The following is a 17,191-nucleotide window of genomic DNA, read 5'->3' as shown; positions in this document are numbered from 1 at the left end:
TACCATTCACCATAATGTTTCAATACTACATTCAGCTCTGCCACCCTGGTTTCTCTTCAAAATGTTTTAAAACCCACATACATAATTAAAGTGTATTAATTAACCTGGTATGTCTTAAAAATCACATTTGATATTAAAATAGTCAAATGTGAACATGATTTTTGTCATTTTATGTTGCTTAACCAAACCATGCGAGCTGTTATGTTTTTGAGTGTAGGGAAGTAAGACACTGTAAAACAATATAGCCTTTAGGAGGTGTTATATTCCAGACACTTTGGAACTCAGATTCCAAAAAAAGTGAGCAAAAAGAAGATGTTTTGGTTCTTAGCAAGGTAGAGCCATTCAGGCATCACTAGCAATACAGCATGATACTTGGTTTGTTGCTCTTAAAATAACACGATCATGGATTGAGCCTTATCAGTACTCTGCATATGATTTATTCAGTGAGTAACACACAACAGTGGTAGTGCAGATTACAAATCTACAGTTTTAATACAGTTTGCATTCAGTGGTGCCATTTTGGATTCTTAACATAGGGTTGCTGAGTTAAACAATCCAGTTCTACTTTCACTGTCCAAGTGGGAAATCTGAGTTGAGGGGGTGTTACAGATTCAAATTCTGACCAGGAACTTGGAAATTCCAACTCCCATCTCATTCAGGAATGCACCATTAAGCTACTGTAAACTAACCTCCATCTATCCCTATCCTATCTGTTGCATGTTTATTCATTTTTACTCCCTATTAAAATAAATAGGACGCTGAAACTCTGGACAGAGTAATATTATGAGTTGCAGCGTTGGAAAAAGAACATCAGAAGACAGTGCATTTATTTTTGTACTTCTCATTCAGATCATTTATCTCTTGTTCTTGTTTTTTGTTCAGTTCCTCCAGTTTTTGTTGATTTTCTTCTTTCTTCTTCAGTTCTTTTTTGAGTTTCTTTTCTGTGTCTCTTGAGCGTTGTTGTAGCTGATTAAACTGTGCGCTGTGTTCTTGGTTTTTCTGTTGCATTTCTGTTTCTTGCTCTTGCATCAGCTTCTTTAGTTCGTCAGCATGTTTTTTCGCCAAAGCTTCGAGATCTTTGGTGTATTTTCTTCTGAAGTCATTTAACTCTTCAGCTTGTTTTCTGGCATTCTCTTCAGATTTCTTTTTCATGTCATCTATCTTTCTTTTGTAGCTTTCCTCTAAGTCTTTTCTCTCTTTTTCTTCACGTAGTCTTCTGATTCGATCTTCTTCTTTTCTTTTTTCATATGTTTCTCTTTCCAGGTCAAATTCTTTTTGGAGCTTTTCAATTCTTTCTAGCTCCTTAATGCGAGACTGTCGAGCTTCACGATATCGTTTCTCCCACCAGTCTTTTCTTTCCTCCTCCCAGGCCTCTTGTTGTTTTCTCATTTCCATTCTGTTCTGTATCAACTTTTTATCTATGGTTTCTTTTTCTTCAGATTCTGATTTTATTTTTTTTTCTAAAGCTTCAAATTTTTGTTTCCACTCTTTTCTTTGAAGTTCTTCCTCTTTTCTCTTCATCTTGTCTTCTTCTTCTCTCTCCTCCTGTTCTTTCTTTCTCTGCTCGCGCTCTTTGTTGATGTGTTCCTCCTTTTCTTTAAGTTGTTGTTCTCTCAGTTTTCTCTCTTGTTCAATTTTCTCTTCCTGTTCAACCATTCTTCTTTTCATTGTTTCTTTTTCTTCCTCATGTTTTCTTTCAAGTTCCCTTATCTGTTTCCTCATCTCTTCTTCCTTCTCCTTTAGGATCCTCTGCATTTCCTTCTTTATTGCTGCTTCAGCCTCTTGCAGCATCTCATTGGTGAAACAGCTTCCTCCATTGTCCTTCACCATGGTGTCAATCTTTGTTACCAGCTCGCTGACTTGTGTGCGGCTTTTTTTCTCACGGTTATTGAACACATGGTATCTTTCTGCACAGTCAGCAATCAGCTTCTTAAAAGAATCATCACTTTTGTGTTGGATGTACTCTTCAACAGACACCTCATCATCCTCCAGTGAATCTCCTCCAGTTAAAAGAATGATGGTGAACTTTCCAGAACTTTTTCCAAAACCTTTCTTGATTAAATCGAGTGTTTGTTTATCCTCTGGTGTGAATCTGCCAATTTTTAACACCAGCAGGAAGACATGTGGTCCTGGAGCCAGAAGACTGACACATTTCATCATCTCCTCATGAACTTCTTCATGTGTCAAAGTTGAGTCAAACAGTCCAGGAGTGTCGACCACAGCAACAGGACGACCGTCCACTTCACCCTGTGCTTTCTGACAGTATTTGGTGACTGATGTTTGGCTCGATTCTGCTTTGAACTCCTTTCTTCCTAGAATGGTGTTTCCTGTAGAGCTCTTTCCATTGCCGGTCTTTCCTATCAGCACAATCCTGAGACTTTTGGTGCTCTGCTTCTCCTCATCACCTGTAACATTTCACAAAGGCTTGATTTATTTTCTTTTAAGAAATGCAAAAGTAAGAAGAGATCTACATGTGAAAATAACTGAACAGTGACAAATATGCCATCATAAAAGATCTGAAATTAAAAAATACCTATGCATTGAACCCATATTAAAGCATTTACCCTTGAGTAATTGGAATCTCATATTTGATTTTTTTTCAGGAATCCTTTGTAAGCAATGACTACCTAATTTCTGAAACCCATCAACAGTTGATGGTGACCTGTGGCTCAGTGACCTTTCAACTACTCAGTGGTAAGAACCCAATCTTAGCATGTCGAAACACCCGATGATAGCTGGACATCACCTGATGACATCTTCTTCTGCCAGGTCTCTCTTGGAAATTAGATTTTTAATCTCAATGAAATTTTTTACCTGGATAAATAAAGGACTAACAAAAATCTAGTACATGTAAATGCAAGTATGTGTACGTGTATATATTGGTTTGTTGTATATGTCTGAAATAAAGATATAATAATAATAATAATAATAATAATAATAATAATAATAATAATAATAAAATCTGCAGTTGCTTACAACACGACTTAAGATGGAAGCACTTTCGGGTGTATTTTAATATTTATTCTCATTTGGCTCTTGGCGAAGGCGGTCGCACTTTTCTCTCTCTCCCTCTAACTTATCTTTTCTGCTTGGATTCTCATGTACTTGTCTAGTCTGGTCTACTTTTCTACTTTTACCCTGGAAGACTCTCACGGTCTGTTCTCTGAAACCTAAAAGAGAAATTAGAAATTATGGATTTGATCAACTGGTTCCTGAATGCAATTGACACCCTCTTCTCAACGAGAAGCCTGGGTTCGGGTGAGCCCTAGTGTCCTGGAGGGATGTTCCCTGCCGGATACATGATGGACGGGTGGAGGAACTGGAGGGTGCCTGGCGGGACTGTCGATCGAGGACATTGAAGACATGTACCTTTTCTGAACCATGATAACGGGGTTCTTGCTGATCAGAGCTGGCTTGGCCCTGGCTTATCAGAGATTAAAGAAATGCTGGAACTGAACAACATAAAACTTTGTCCTTTTATGGTGTTGTGATGTGGAGATTTATGTGCTTTCTGTACTGAGGAGTTATTTTTTTGGTTTTCTGTTCTCACACTGACCTCCCACAAGGAGCCCAGTGTGAGTAGAGGTCTCCTTTTTTTCCCCCCCCTCCTCCACTTGCCCTTTGTATTGTACACTTCATTGTTTTTCTGATTACTACCTGTCTCCGACCTGTCTTTCCATGTGATGTCTGTGCTAGTATGTATGGTAGGGGGGGGGCTAATGCTCTCTGCATTGAATCGGACTTGTTATAATTCTCTGTCTCTCTTCCGCAGCATGTCTTCAAACCACACTAACTCGGAAAGTGCTCAAAGCCCCAAGGGTCTTTCTGAGCTTCCTGCTCAAAAATGACATGCCCAAAATGAATAGAGTATTTCTTTGCAATTACAAACTCCGCGTAAACAATCTTGGTATCAAAATAAAGCCAACACTTGTAAGATTTAATCAGAGGTGTAAATATTACACCAGATATTACTGTGTCAAAGTAACTAAGGGTGGAACATGGGGGAAAAAATGTTTTTCTTTGCCTACTTTTTTTAAATTTTAATTTAATTAATTTAGGGTGGCATCCAAGTCTTCTCTGGTTGTATTCACACAAGCATCCTCAGCCAGTTGATCCGAAAGACCAAGAAGAGCAGAGGGCACCTAAAATTCATCTGGCTTGACTTGACCAGTGCATTACTGCTTTGGAACATTACCATATACCCTACAAAATCAGGTTATTGGTTTTTGTAGCAGAGAGTCTTTCCACATCTCAGTCTCACTCTGCTCAATTTATGACACCTTTCCATCACTAACAAACCTGTATAGGTGGGGAATGAGGGAGGACCCACAGTGCAGGTTATATGTGGGGAGACAGGAACAATGATGCACATTATGGCAAGACTGCTCTCAGCCAGGGAAGATACAGATGAAGCCATGATGAGATCCTTAGAGAACTGCCTGACATTTTGGATAGCAGAGACAGAGAAGACATCAAGTTCAAGCAAGACCAATGCTATCCATCCAGTTCATCAGGGAAGGAGAGAAACCTCCATTCTCCAAGAAGACCAGGAAGCGTCTGCTGTGGTTATCATGGGAGATGAGGGTGGATGTGGGAAGGAAACTTCATTTTTCTTAGGTTGTGCAAACCTCCCTGAGATCTAACATGGTTAACTGGTTATAGGAGGCTAAGAAGATCATCCTGATAGAACTGACTGTCCATTGGAGGATGGATGTGCTGAAGATGCAGAGAGGAAAACCAATAAACACCATGAATTAGTCAAGGACTGCAGGGACAAAAGGTGGCAGGCCTGGCTATTCCCAGTTGAAGTAAGATGCAGAGGGTTTCCAGCACAGTCTCTGTGGCACACACTCACAGCCCTTGGAGTTACAACTTCCTGTTGCTCCAAGGCCTGTGAGTGTGTGCCACCAGTTCACTTTCCAGATAGGAAGGCAGCTGTCCTTAGGTAGGCCACTGAGAGAGCCTCTTGTTGGCTCTGAAGCAGGAGGGAGCAGGGTAGCTGGGGACTAAGAGAAGATGGGCAGTAACTGGCTCTCACTGCGGACCCGCCAACCTGAGGGTGTTGTGATTCAGGGTCAAAACACCCAATGATACTCTGACATGAACTGACGTACATCTCCTCCTGGTCGAAAGCTGTAGTCACTTACAAAGCAACTTGAGGTAGATGCACTTCAGGGTGTATTTTACAAGTCTATGATTTAGTATAGTGTTCAGCATTACAATGCAAGGTAAGATCCACCATGACCATATACAGCAAATATGTCTTAACTTTAAAACGTCTGGGTTGCTGTTGCAGTGTGTTTTGTTTAATTGTCCATCTGCATTGTAAAGCACTGTCCCTGAAACTCTGCTGCATTTGAACATAAATATGTCCATGTGCATTTCAGCTGATTCTAGAATCTCTCACATCAGCTCCTGTGGTCTAGTGCCACTGGAAGCCACGCATGTCCTTACATCACATTGCCCTCCGCTATGTTTTAGAGATGTTTTTTAAGATAAATATCACAAGGTGACATGATTTCAATTCTTCAGTTTGGATGATTTTGTTTTTCCAATAAAAATACTGCCCATTCCATTTTTCCAGATTTTCTGGGATAAAAATAACAGCTTCCAAATTCCACAGTCAAGGATTTCTTAACGTTTAACTTTTTAACTGATGGAGAAATAAAAAATAGTCTACTCTGCATGTATCTACACAATGGATGGAGATTTAGCTGATGCAATACTGTGTATTATCAACCCAAATTAAGCACTTCAACAGCACCTTGATTACTTCCTCTCAGATCTATTACTGAGATGCACAGATGTGTAATTTAACAAAGATTGTTATTCATGACATACAACAAAGAATATACAAAATTAACAGACTTACAGGTGCTGTGCATCTTGTTTTTAAATTTTTCAAGTTCAGCTTTGTGCAAAGTGATGTTTCTCTCTTGTTGTAGAATCTTTCGTATTTGAGCATGTGCAAAGGCTACAGTTGTATAACTCCATTGTTTGTCCTTTCCCAATCTCATTTTGTCCATGTTATCTAACAGTTTTGGGATCTGCTGTTTGTCCTTAATGTTGAGAACAACAGATCTTCCTCCACAGCTCTCACAGAGCTCCTGCATGTCCTTGTCTTCCATTATAAAGTTACCAACAGCTGGATCTGTAGGATCTGAGTCCACAGTGAACAGAATCATGGTGAAGTCATTGACTCGAGAGCTGAATGTGTTCTGGATGGTCTCTAACTCTCCCTTGTCTTCATCAGTGAGGGGAGCCACAGGTAGGACCAGGATGAAGGCATGGACACCCTCAGGATCACAGAGGGAGATACACCTGAGTGATTCCTCCATCACTGCCTCCTGAGATTTTCCATACAAGGCAGGCAGCTCCACCAGGGAAACCCAACGTCCACACACCTCTCCCTGATGTTTAACACACTCTGATGAGTTGGAGACTGAATGAAGCTCAGTCTGACCTAAAATGGCCTTGGCTGCTGACGTCTTCCCTGCTCCTCTCCTCCCACACAGAACCAGGTTTAAAGATGGTTTGATGAAGTCGTTCTTTAACAGGAGTGGTTCATTGGATTCATTTACCATTTTCTGAATCATCTCCATTAATGATTCACAATTATCTTCAAACATGTTGTAATGCTGTCTTCCACATTTTCTAACAAGTTCATTTAAAGAGAGACTCATTTCATCCTGATCTGTGATGATGACCATCAAGTGTCTATAGAAATCTTCACCAAACAAACTCAGTATGAACTTCAGAGTGTTTGTGTCTTCGTTAATGAAATCAGACGGTTTCACCAACAGCAGCAGAACATTAGGTCCAGGAGGACAGAGACTCAGACAACTCTTCACTGTTTTTCTCATGTCCTCCACAGGCAGAGTGAACAGGTTTGAAGTTTTCACCACTGTTAATGGCTTTCCTCTCCACTCGCTACAGCAGGCCACACAGTGCATTATTGGTGACTGTTTTTGGCAGTGAAAACCTTGGTACCCATTGATCAGGTTACCAAGTTTGATCTTCTTTTCCTCACTTTTCCCCAACAGTACAATCCTGTATGATGACACTGAAAGAACAGAGAGAAGAACAATATCACAAACAAAGGTTAACCTGAAATCCCAACCCTTGCCTCATGTTAGGAGATTTCTTCAGTCCTCTGGGTGCACAGATGGTTTCTAGTGTTTTTCAGCATTTGTCCATTGGTCATCTGTCCTATTCACAGTTAAAGATTGAATATCAACCCAATCAGCAAATTGTGCCAATATACAACTGTATGCGAGAATACAGTTTTCTAAGTTCAAAGCAGTGAGTGTGAAGATTAATTACATTCAAGTACAATGTAAGTAATTTTTAACTAGTGCATAACTTCAGGGGCGGTACCTCTAGATTGGTTGACTGGGTTGTTGGTTCCCATCTTCAAGAAAGGGGACTAGAGAGTGTGCTCCACCTATAGCGGGATCACACCCCCTGTCACGTCTGCCAGAGCAGAGGTGGAGTGAGGTGGATGCAGACCCAAAAGCAGGCACACGGAGATGAGGGTGGAGATTAACAAAAGATGAGCCTTTGGCCTGTTGGCTGCAATAACGCCATGAACAAAAGTCAACAGGAGGAACAGAGACAAACTAGGAAAACCTAAACTGGGAGAAGCTAAACCAAAGGACATGTGGGACATAGGAGACAATACAAAAACCTCAAACTGGGAACAAGCAACCAGAGACTTGGGAACACCTGGTAAGTACCGCAGAGGAAATACAGAGGAATGACAAGCAGACGATCTGATCAGGAACAAAGGGAAAGACACACTATACATACACACAGAGGGTAATGAGGAAAACAGGAAACACGAGGGGAACACAGGTCGGACTAATCAGATGCGATGAGGCGGGGAGGAGAGCAAAACTGAAAACACTAATACAGGACACAGACTGTCAAAGTAAAACAGGAAATACACAAATATAGAGACAAGGATGACTAGTTAACACAAAGTAGACAGTAACAAAACCTAAAGACTAGAAATCACCAAAACACTAAAGAATAACTAAAAGAACTAGAAATACATAAACCAAACCATGAAAATCCACAAAATTGCAGAATGCAAATAACAACAACACACAACACTGGGTTACAAGACCCAAGACTATGAGACTCCTCAGCCAACCCGGGAAAGTTTATACCAGGGTGCTGGAAAGGAGAGTTCATCTATTAGTGGAACTCTGGATACAGAAAGAACAATGCGATTTTTGTCTCATTCACAGAACACTGGACCAGCTACTGGACCATTGCCATTTGATCCTTATACAGTTGTTGCAAGATCTCGGTCCATATAGCCGGCAATAAGTTGAACTTATTTCCGGTGGGTGTTGGACTCCGCCAAGGCTCCCTTTTGTCACAGATTCTATTCATCATTTTTATGGACAAAATTTCTAGGAATAGGCAAGTGGAGGTAGGCTTCCACTTGGCTGTCTCAAAATGTTATCTCTACTTTTCACATATAATGTAGTTCTGTTGGTTTCATCAGTTGACGGTCTCCAGCTTGCACTGGAACAGTTCACAGCCAAGTGTGAAGCAGCAGCACCTCCACATTTGAGGCCATGGTCCTCAGTGGGAAAGAGTGGAGTGCCCATTCCAGACCAGGGACAAGTTCCTGCCCCAAGTGGAGTAATTTAAGTATCTTGGGGTTTTCTTCATGAGTGAGGGAAGACAGGACCAAGAGATCAACAGACGAACTGGTGCTGTGGCTACAGTGATGCGGACACTGTACCGATTGTCATGGTGAAGAGAGAGATTAGCGTAAAACGTCGCTTTCAATTTACCAGTTGATCTACATCCCTTTTGGTCATTACATAATGACCGAAAGAACAAGATTGTGAATCCCCATCCTTCACATTGAACGGAGCCAGTTGAGGTGGTTCAGGCAACTGACAAAGATGTCTCCTGGGCGATGTGTTCCAGGCATGTCCCACTGGAAGAGGCCCCCGGGCATACCCAGGACACATTGGAGAGATTATATCTCTTGGCTGGCCTGGGTACACCTGGGTGTTCCCCCCGGACAAACTGGAAGAGGTGGCTGGGGGGAGGGAGGTCTGGGCTTCTCTGCTTAGACCTGCATCTTTGCCCCGGATAAGCGGAAGAAAATGGATGGATGGATGGAATTTCAAACAAAATCCACTGAAATGACATTTAATTAAAGGGGAATTACACTGTTAGTTGCAGGTTGTATTATAAATTGTTACCAAATATGTTAACTTTTTAAACTGTTTACTCATAATGCAAGTTTTATTACCAAGTTTAGTTTTAGGAAAAAAATGACATTACACAAAACAAAACATTTTAGTTGTTTAAAAGTAAAATTATTTTACTGAAGGTTTTAGCTGTGAAGAATTGTGGGATGTTTGAGTTAATCACTGAGAAATTTAATACCAAATTTCAAATACATGATTAATCCCAGATCATTTTATTTGCTGTCAGAAAAAAAAAATCAGAGCGAGATTAAAGGAGGGATTTGATTATTGTGAAAATATAAATATTTTTGCATGTATAAGCTGGTCAGAGCCTATACATACAAACCTTCTCCACTTACCCACATTATCAGTGATTGGAGTCTTTGCGTCCTTTTGTTTTGGGTTTTGCTCTCCTGCTATTGTTTGTGTTGTTTCCTCAAAAGCTTCATAGTTCACATGTTCTCCATTGTTGTCCTTCATAATTTCACCCAAATGTGTTAACAGCTCTGGATGTTCAACGTTGCTCCTCTTCAAGTATCTGCATTTACATTTTTTGATCATTTCATTTAATGGTGGACTTTTCATGAAATCTTCCACAGAACCTGAGCTCTCCTCTCTGGGTGCTGAGATCAGTATCAGTGAATGATCAAATGATCGATCACTGTAACCTTGAAGGACTCTGCACAGTCTCAGTTTGTGCTCTTCTGTAAAGTTTTCAGGCTGTACAAGCAGCAGGAACACATGAGGTCCAGGAGCAGAGAGTTTTGCACAGTCTTTTATAAACTCTGTCAGATCATGGTGGGAGATGTTGAGAGGAGGCAGGTAGGGGGTGTTGATGACAACTAATTTTTTGTCCTCCAATGTCCCACCAATTCTCACACAGCCTTTAGGTTTATTATTAAAGACATTATTTCCCAGTAACAGATTCCCCACTGAATTCTTCTCACTCCAGCTGCTCCCCAGCAGAATAACCCTCAGCTCAGACACTGCGGGAAACAGAACAGAAAAGCAAAAAGAGACAAGCATCGATTCATTGTGTTTCATTTGTGTTCAAATCCAGAGTTAGCTTAGTTCTAAGATACTGCACCAACAGAATATTGTAAGCCCAGATATTCTAACAGCAGGCTGACACAGCTCAGTCTGACTCACTGTTTTGTGGCAGGAAATCAAAGGTGCAGAAAAACACAATTAATCGACTGACTGACATGTAATCTATAGACATATATGCTAAATATACCAGTTTATTAGGTACATTTAGCTGTAATTCATGAAATTAATCCAACTATAACATTTAAAAGGGAGTTCATATTTAATTAAACTAAATGATAATGTTTACACAGCTTATATCACGGCTGATGAGGCAAGCCTGTGGCATACGCAGAAACTCAAGAAACTCTAAACTGGGAAAACTAATGAAACTGAACTGAAACCTGAATACATAGGGAGACTTCAGAGGGAGATTTTAGGGAGGAACACAGGCAAACCAGCAACAAGCAGGAGAAAACACAGGGCTTATATACACACAGGAGCAATCAGGGAATGGGAGACAGGAGGGGAACACAGCTAGGAGAAATCAGAGCTGACAAGACAAGGAAGCAAAGCAGAATACACCAACATGAGACACAGACCTTCAAAGTAAAACAGGAAGTACACAGAGACAGCCTGGAGGGAGAAAAAGAACATAGAGGAGCACATGACAGGATGAGGAAACACCGAACACAAGGAGTGGGAACATGGCACCAGAACTAACGTCACAATATAAATACAGACACACAGAGGGTGAGACAGAGGGTAACTACACGAGGGGAACCTATTAAATATCTTGACGCATTCTCAATCATCCAGGTAAGTAAATCCCCAAAAGTTGATTCTGTTCATCTGGACGTAGCGTTTTGTAGGAGAAACGTTTCGTCACTCATCCAAGTGACTTCTTCAGTCTCAGCTGACTGCAGGTTTCAATCTTATAAACAGTACATTTACATGACTGAAACCAGCCCACTGAAGGAACAATGGGCTGGGAGGTCAGTTCCTTAATCTTAATTATGCAAATTCTCATGACCATTGATCAACAACCACTGATCAAAGACCACTGATCACACAGAGCGAACACCATCCCCACTGACACAGCGGCCAGGGAGGCAGAAGGACATCAAGAAGGCCCTGAGTAAATGTGGTTATCCCAGCTGGACTTTTGTCAAAGCTGGAAAGACACCTAAAGAAAGCTCCAGCTGATCCAGGAGAGAAGGACAACCGCTGTCCAAGCGAAAACCTGTAGTGATCCCATATGTGTCAGGAGTATCGGAACAGTTGAGACGCATTTTTTCTAAACACCGGGTATCTGTGGCTTTTAAACCCCAAAACACGCTGCGCCAAAAATTGGTCCACCCCAAGGATCGGGTCCCCCGACACAAACAGAGTAACATAGTGTACGCTGTTAAGTGCCAGGAGGATTGCCAGGATTTATACATCGGGGAAACCAAACAACCTCTGGCTAAGAGGATGGCACAACACAGAAGAGCTACCTCGTCAGGCCAGGACTCTGCAGTCTATTTACACCTACAGGCCAGTGGACACTCTTTCAATGATGAGGATGTACACATCCTGGACAGGGAGGAACGCTGGTTTGAGGGCGGAGTCAAGGAGGCCATTTACGTGAAAAGGGAAAGACCATCTCTGAATCAAGGAGGGGGCCTAAGGGTACATCTGTCACCATCTTACAATGCTGTGATTGCAGCCATTCCCCAACTCTCTGTGAATGGTACTCATGGCCATTGATCAGTGGTCTTTGATCAGTGGGTTTTGGTCAGTGATTGTTGATCAATGGTCATGAGAATCTGCATAATTAAGATTAAGGAACTGACCTCCCAGCCCATTGTTCCTTCAGTGGGCTGGTTTCAGTCATTATGCAAATGTACTGTTTATAAGATTGGGGAAACCTGCAGTCAGCTGAGACTGAATAAGTCACTTGGAGGAGTGATGAAACGTTTCTCCCACAAAACGCTACGTCCAGATGAACAGAATCAATTTTTGGAGAACCTATTAAATACTCAGGGAACTAAACAGAGAATACAGGAAACCGAAACTAGAACACTGAGCACTATGGAATAAACTAAGATTAACAAAGAGAACCTTAAACATCAATCACAATACAAAATCACAAAGATACAACTCAAAATGCTGGATTGAGAGACCCGGGATCCTGACAGTTTACCTGTTAAAATATTTTCAAGAACAACTTGAAAGCAGTTAGGGTTACGGACAGTTTGTTGATGTTATTTCTGTGGTTTCCCAACTTGGTTGTGTGGTTGATTTGATGGTGCAGAGAAGAGTAAAGCTGGTGTGTAGGTTATCCTTCTCTATTTGCTCTATCTTGTCACTAATGCTGAATATATTTTATTTAGTTGTTGATTTCTTCCTACAAGATTGTGTTTTATTATATTGCAAAGTCTCAGTCTAGTTATAAATTCTTATTGGACTCACCAGGTGCTACAGTCGCCATGATGGAGGAAAGAGTCACTAGAGAAACAAAAGTAATAAGATAGGATTAGGAAAAAAAAAAAAAAAAAAAAAAAAAAAAAAAACAGGTAGCAGTTCATAAAGTAATGCACTCAGCACAACGATTCCATTCAATTACAGGATAAGCTCAAGTTTAAACATTATGTCAGAGCTGGTAATGTAGTGTGGTGTAACGTGGTGGAGTAATATTGTCTATATTAATTCATCTCCATAATGCTGTGGGAAATAAGCACTGGTTTGGGAGTAGTTTTGTGTAACACATTTGCTGTGACTGTTTTTGCAGCGGCTGTGATGGAGTTGTGTATTTGATTGCACTGATACTCTGGTTTACTTATAGCTCACACTACAAACACTGCTGTGATATTTTGTCTCTCTGTGCAAGTATGTCATATGGCCAAATTTAAGATGAGATATTTTTCCCTGTTGCAAGTGGGACACTGAACTGCTTATCCCTTCATTTTTTTAATCATTGTACTAATAAACTATGCTTTAGAATTTCACTGGTTGTCATCTTTTGCCCACAGCTGAGACAGTTGGTCAGACCTAGAATCTCTGTGTGTGTTACAATAAGTATTGAATTGGAAATAATTGGAAATGAAAGTGGAGCTTAAAGATAAAACAGATTAGTTTATGACTGTATTTGACCTCAAAGTGATCAGAGGTCCCTACAATAATACAAATTTAAACCAAGTAAGTTTGAAATATTTTAAACAAACAGTTGTGACAATAGAACAAAATGCAGTTGATGGGTAGCATTGTTTTTTAAACCTGTTTTTGTGCAGCATGAACGAGCAGCTGATTTGCATGAAACAAAATGTCAGAGATCATTTCAGGAACAGAGGCTTAGAAAGCAGAGGGCGGCTTCAAAACAAGCTTTGAGACCTTTCAGTGCCCAACAGTCTGACAGAGACATGCTCCTCTATGGAAGCTTGCTCAGAGGCTCAACAGTGACTGATGATGTTTTTCAGTTTAGGAAACACCTGCAAATTTCCATACAAACATATTTTCTCAATATTTAAGACTATAAAAGCAGTATATAAGACTAATGGAGCAACTGTTATCTATTAACAAGCTACATCAAGTCTTTGCAAAGATCAGAGGTCGTGGCTGAAAGGTTAAAACAGGAGGGATTAGATGTGGAAATGAGTTCCAACTGATTTATTGTAATACAGAGAAAATGTGGATTTATTCTGTTACAAAGATGATCTCTTACTGACATTTAGGTGTAGGGGGGTTTAGGTGGGTTGGTGGCAGTTGTTACTTTTTTTTTGGTTCCTTTTTTGGGAGGGGGGGGCAGAGGCCACAGTGGTCAAGGCCATTCACTACTGTATTATTTCAGGGTCTACCTTACAGTATAAAGTGCCTTGAGACAACTGTTGTTGCGCTTTGCTGCTGTAAAAATTTGGACACGCCGGTCCACGGTGTCCATATCGCGCATGCAGAAGTTGCAGTAAGCTGCAGTACCAGCAAAGGGAGATATTGTTATTTCAAGCCAACATGAAAGTGTTTAAACAGACATTATCAACACATTTGCATGTAAATACATATTAGCCGCATAGCTTAATCGTTCCTGGTGATGGACTGTGGGATGTATTTCTTGGTTAATACAGACTTCTTGGCTTTAAATGTCTAATCTCTGCTGGTAATACAGCGTCTGCCTGTGTGATATCTAGTTGGTCTGAGTCTGGCTGCAGAGACTCTGAGTATTCACAGTACGTGGATGAACATACGTGTGTCCCTAAAACCATACGAAGTATATCAACAGTCTATCAACAGATGGGGAGCTGCAGTGATGCCTGCACAGAGATCCTGTGCGGCTTTAACACCACAGAAGAATAGGACAGGACAGACTAAACAGAATTTTACTGCATGCAACCAATGTACATATTTTTATTCCACTGGTAATTTTTTATCGAACAAACACAAAAAAATAACAAAAATAAGCTGAGGGGGCTTCCTCAACTTATCAGTTTGTGCTAAGCGGAGTTAGCTTTTTTTTTTTTTTTACGTCATCTTACTGTAACAAGTGCCACCTGGCAGTTTGTTGCTCTCTGCCAGGTGATCCCCAGCTGTGCTGAGACCCGAATTGTTTGCAGTGTTGTTATTTTCAGACAGGTTTTACGACACATCCTGCTGATATCCCAGCTGCACATGAGACTTACCACACAAACGGTGCGAAAATAACAACACTGCAAACCGTCACACCCCGTTTAGCGACACTGCAATCGATTTACCTGTGGCACACACTGCAAACAATTCGGGGTCACACTGAAAAAAAGTCCAACGACACTCATTAAAAATGGGCACCTACAATAACAAATGATCAAAACCAAATGGCAAAAGCCTCTTACCGACAGTATACCCACTCGCACCCGAGTGAATTAATCGCCTCTGGTTTTTTCCACAGAAGAGCGCTGACTTCACCCCCCACACCCACTACCTTTTCAAAGCTCTTCAGCCAATCACCTGGCAGAGAGCAACAAACTGCCAGGTGGCACCTGTTACATTACAATGTTAAAAAAAAAAAAAAAAAAACATACTGTACTTCCGTAAGTAGGAAACGTATAGAATCGGGTGTGTCCACTGACTACACACAGGAACTCGGATAAGTAGATCTGAAATCAGAGATTTAATAATTTCTGAACTATCAGGCATCAACAGTATAACTTGCAAAGACATGTTTGTTGATGCTTAACTGATAACAAGGCAAATACACATGATGCTTAACTTTTACTTATGTGCGTTATTCTTCCTGGTTGTGCTAAAGATTTAAAATCATGCATTTATCATTACACGTTCTGATGATTTCAGCCTTAAAAATAAATGAATAAATCTACAACGAAACCGGAAACGTCTCATTTTTCCAAACAAACTGATAAGCAGAGAATCGAATTTCACATTAGAAATCACGTTTTAGTTTCGGGCTGTTTTCTGTATTTCCGCCTCAAATATTCTGATTAATTTTACAGATGTGTTTGAAGTGAAGTTTTTACCTGAGCTGAGTCTGTGAGCAGTCTCAGGGATCAGGACAATGTTTCAGTCAAAGAAATTACCGAGAGAATAACAAATGTGATCAGACTCACCTAACGACGATCGGTGATCGATTATCAGTCAGTGACGTCAATACTGAAGCTTGGCGTGGTTTAATGATCAGCTGTTTACGCATCCAGAGTGTATCTGCAGTGCTTCGGTTGAATTACTCACCACATTAACACTAAACAGTTTTCCTGCAAAATATCCACCCGAGTGAAAGTGAAAGTATTTAAAGAGATTTAAAGGTGTGGTCCTAACTTTGCCATGGGCAGACGAGCCTCAAGGCTTAGTACAAAAAGTAAGAGCTGATTCGTTTCCACTTGAGGCTGAGACAATAATCTCACGCCACTCCTTACAGTCAAAACTGAAGAAGCTGGATACTTCTTGCATTTATATATTTCTAACTAATAATAAATAAATTCCTTGGATAAATCGGTTAAGTCACTGAACTTTCCAAAACGATTCCAAAAAGCTCTCTGTTGACCCTGTCACTGCTCACAGGTTGTGCAAGATGGTTTATTTTATTTCTGCATTAGAAGCCTTTACAGAACAGCTCATTTATTCTATCTGGGTAACAGCTGAGCTGAACTGAAAGTCACGTGTTTCTCCAAGGAAGTAAAAATCATGGTATTAAAAAAGAAGAAGAAGAGAGAGGAAGTGAATGGAGAGAAGTCACCCAGTCAGCCATCAAATTTCTTTCAAAACAAAGGTCAACAGACCTACCAGGTAAAGAAGGAGTTCATCTGATTCTATAGAACTGACCCAGCACTATTTAACACCATGAATTTACATAACGTCCTCAGGGATTAACTGAGTATTCTGATTCGTGACCTTTAATGTCAGAAACAGCTGAGAGTGAAACAGCAGGAAGTCCCTCCACAACTGATGTGTCTCAGGCTGAGCTCACATTCTGGCAACTGAACATTGTTCCAAGCAGTCATTTGTGTCAATACAAGTTTCAGCTGAAAGCTCAGCAGCACTGACATTAAACAGTATTCAGCTCCGACATGTTGGACCTGTAGTTCATCAGTGTGCAGTAGGACAAACAGAGCATTTTGAGGAAGCCAGTTTGTTTCAGGATGATTAAATAACATCTCAAAATATCACAATAATTAAAACAAAGCAAAATGAATGTTTAGTTTCTTCAGACTTGCACAGAACTGTGGGCTGTATACACAAGCGCTCTCTGTGGGCCTCCTTCCTGTGCTGAATGCTGATATCAGCCTCTTAATCTGCTCATTCTGTTTCCCACTAAAGCACATCAGAGGTCAGACCACAGTGTCTGCAATGATGCCACAGATAAGAGACAGCTGCACTGACTTCCTCAAAATACCTTACTGACCTCACAGCTTCAGTGTTTCTGAGCATCACCTGAAACTGTCATAAACACAAATGTCTGCTTGGAATGGCTTTTAGCTGTGGCT

General features: G+C 40.7%; 1 protein-coding gene across 1 annotated transcript; it reads right to left on the bottom strand.

Moving 5' to 3' along the window:
* Nucleotides 1-810: 810 nt before the first annotated feature.
* On the bottom strand, nt 811-7,411 carry LOC134638011 (GTPase IMAP family member 8-like). Its single transcript, XM_063488629.1, has 3 exons — nt 7,378-7,411; nt 5,873-7,063; nt 811-2,405 (listed from the first exon to the last, which is right to left on the bottom strand). The coding sequence occupies exons 1-3, from the start codon at nt 7,409-7,411 to the stop codon at nt 811-813; spliced, it is 2,820 nt and encodes a 939-aa protein (XP_063344699.1).
* Between the last annotated feature and the right edge of the window lie 9,780 nt (nt 7,412-17,191).

The sequence above is a fragment of the Pelmatolapia mariae genome, linkage group LG2, assembly GCF_036321145.2.
Source record: "Pelmatolapia mariae isolate MD_Pm_ZW linkage group LG2, Pm_UMD_F_2, whole genome shotgun sequence".
NCBI classification, from domain to species: Eukaryota; Metazoa; Chordata; class Actinopteri; order Cichliformes; family Cichlidae; genus Pelmatolapia; species Pelmatolapia mariae.
Note: the sequence above shows the minus strand (reverse complement) of the source record. Positions and strands in the feature narration are given on the sequence as shown.

Excerpts from the sequence above, each read along its gene's own strand:
- LOC134638011 (XM_063488629.1), bottom strand. The coding sequence starts at position 7,411 with ATGGGAACCAACAACCCAGTCAACCAATCTAGAG. Across the intron at positions 7,064-7,377 it reads CCCAGTCAACCAATCTAGAG|TGTCATCATACAGGATTGTA; the intron begins GTACCGCCCCTG and ends CTGTTCTTTCAG. Across the intron at positions 2,406-5,872 it reads AAACAAGATGCACAGCACCT|GTGATGAGGAGAAGCAGAGC; the intron begins GTAAGTCTGTTA and ends GAAATGTTACAG.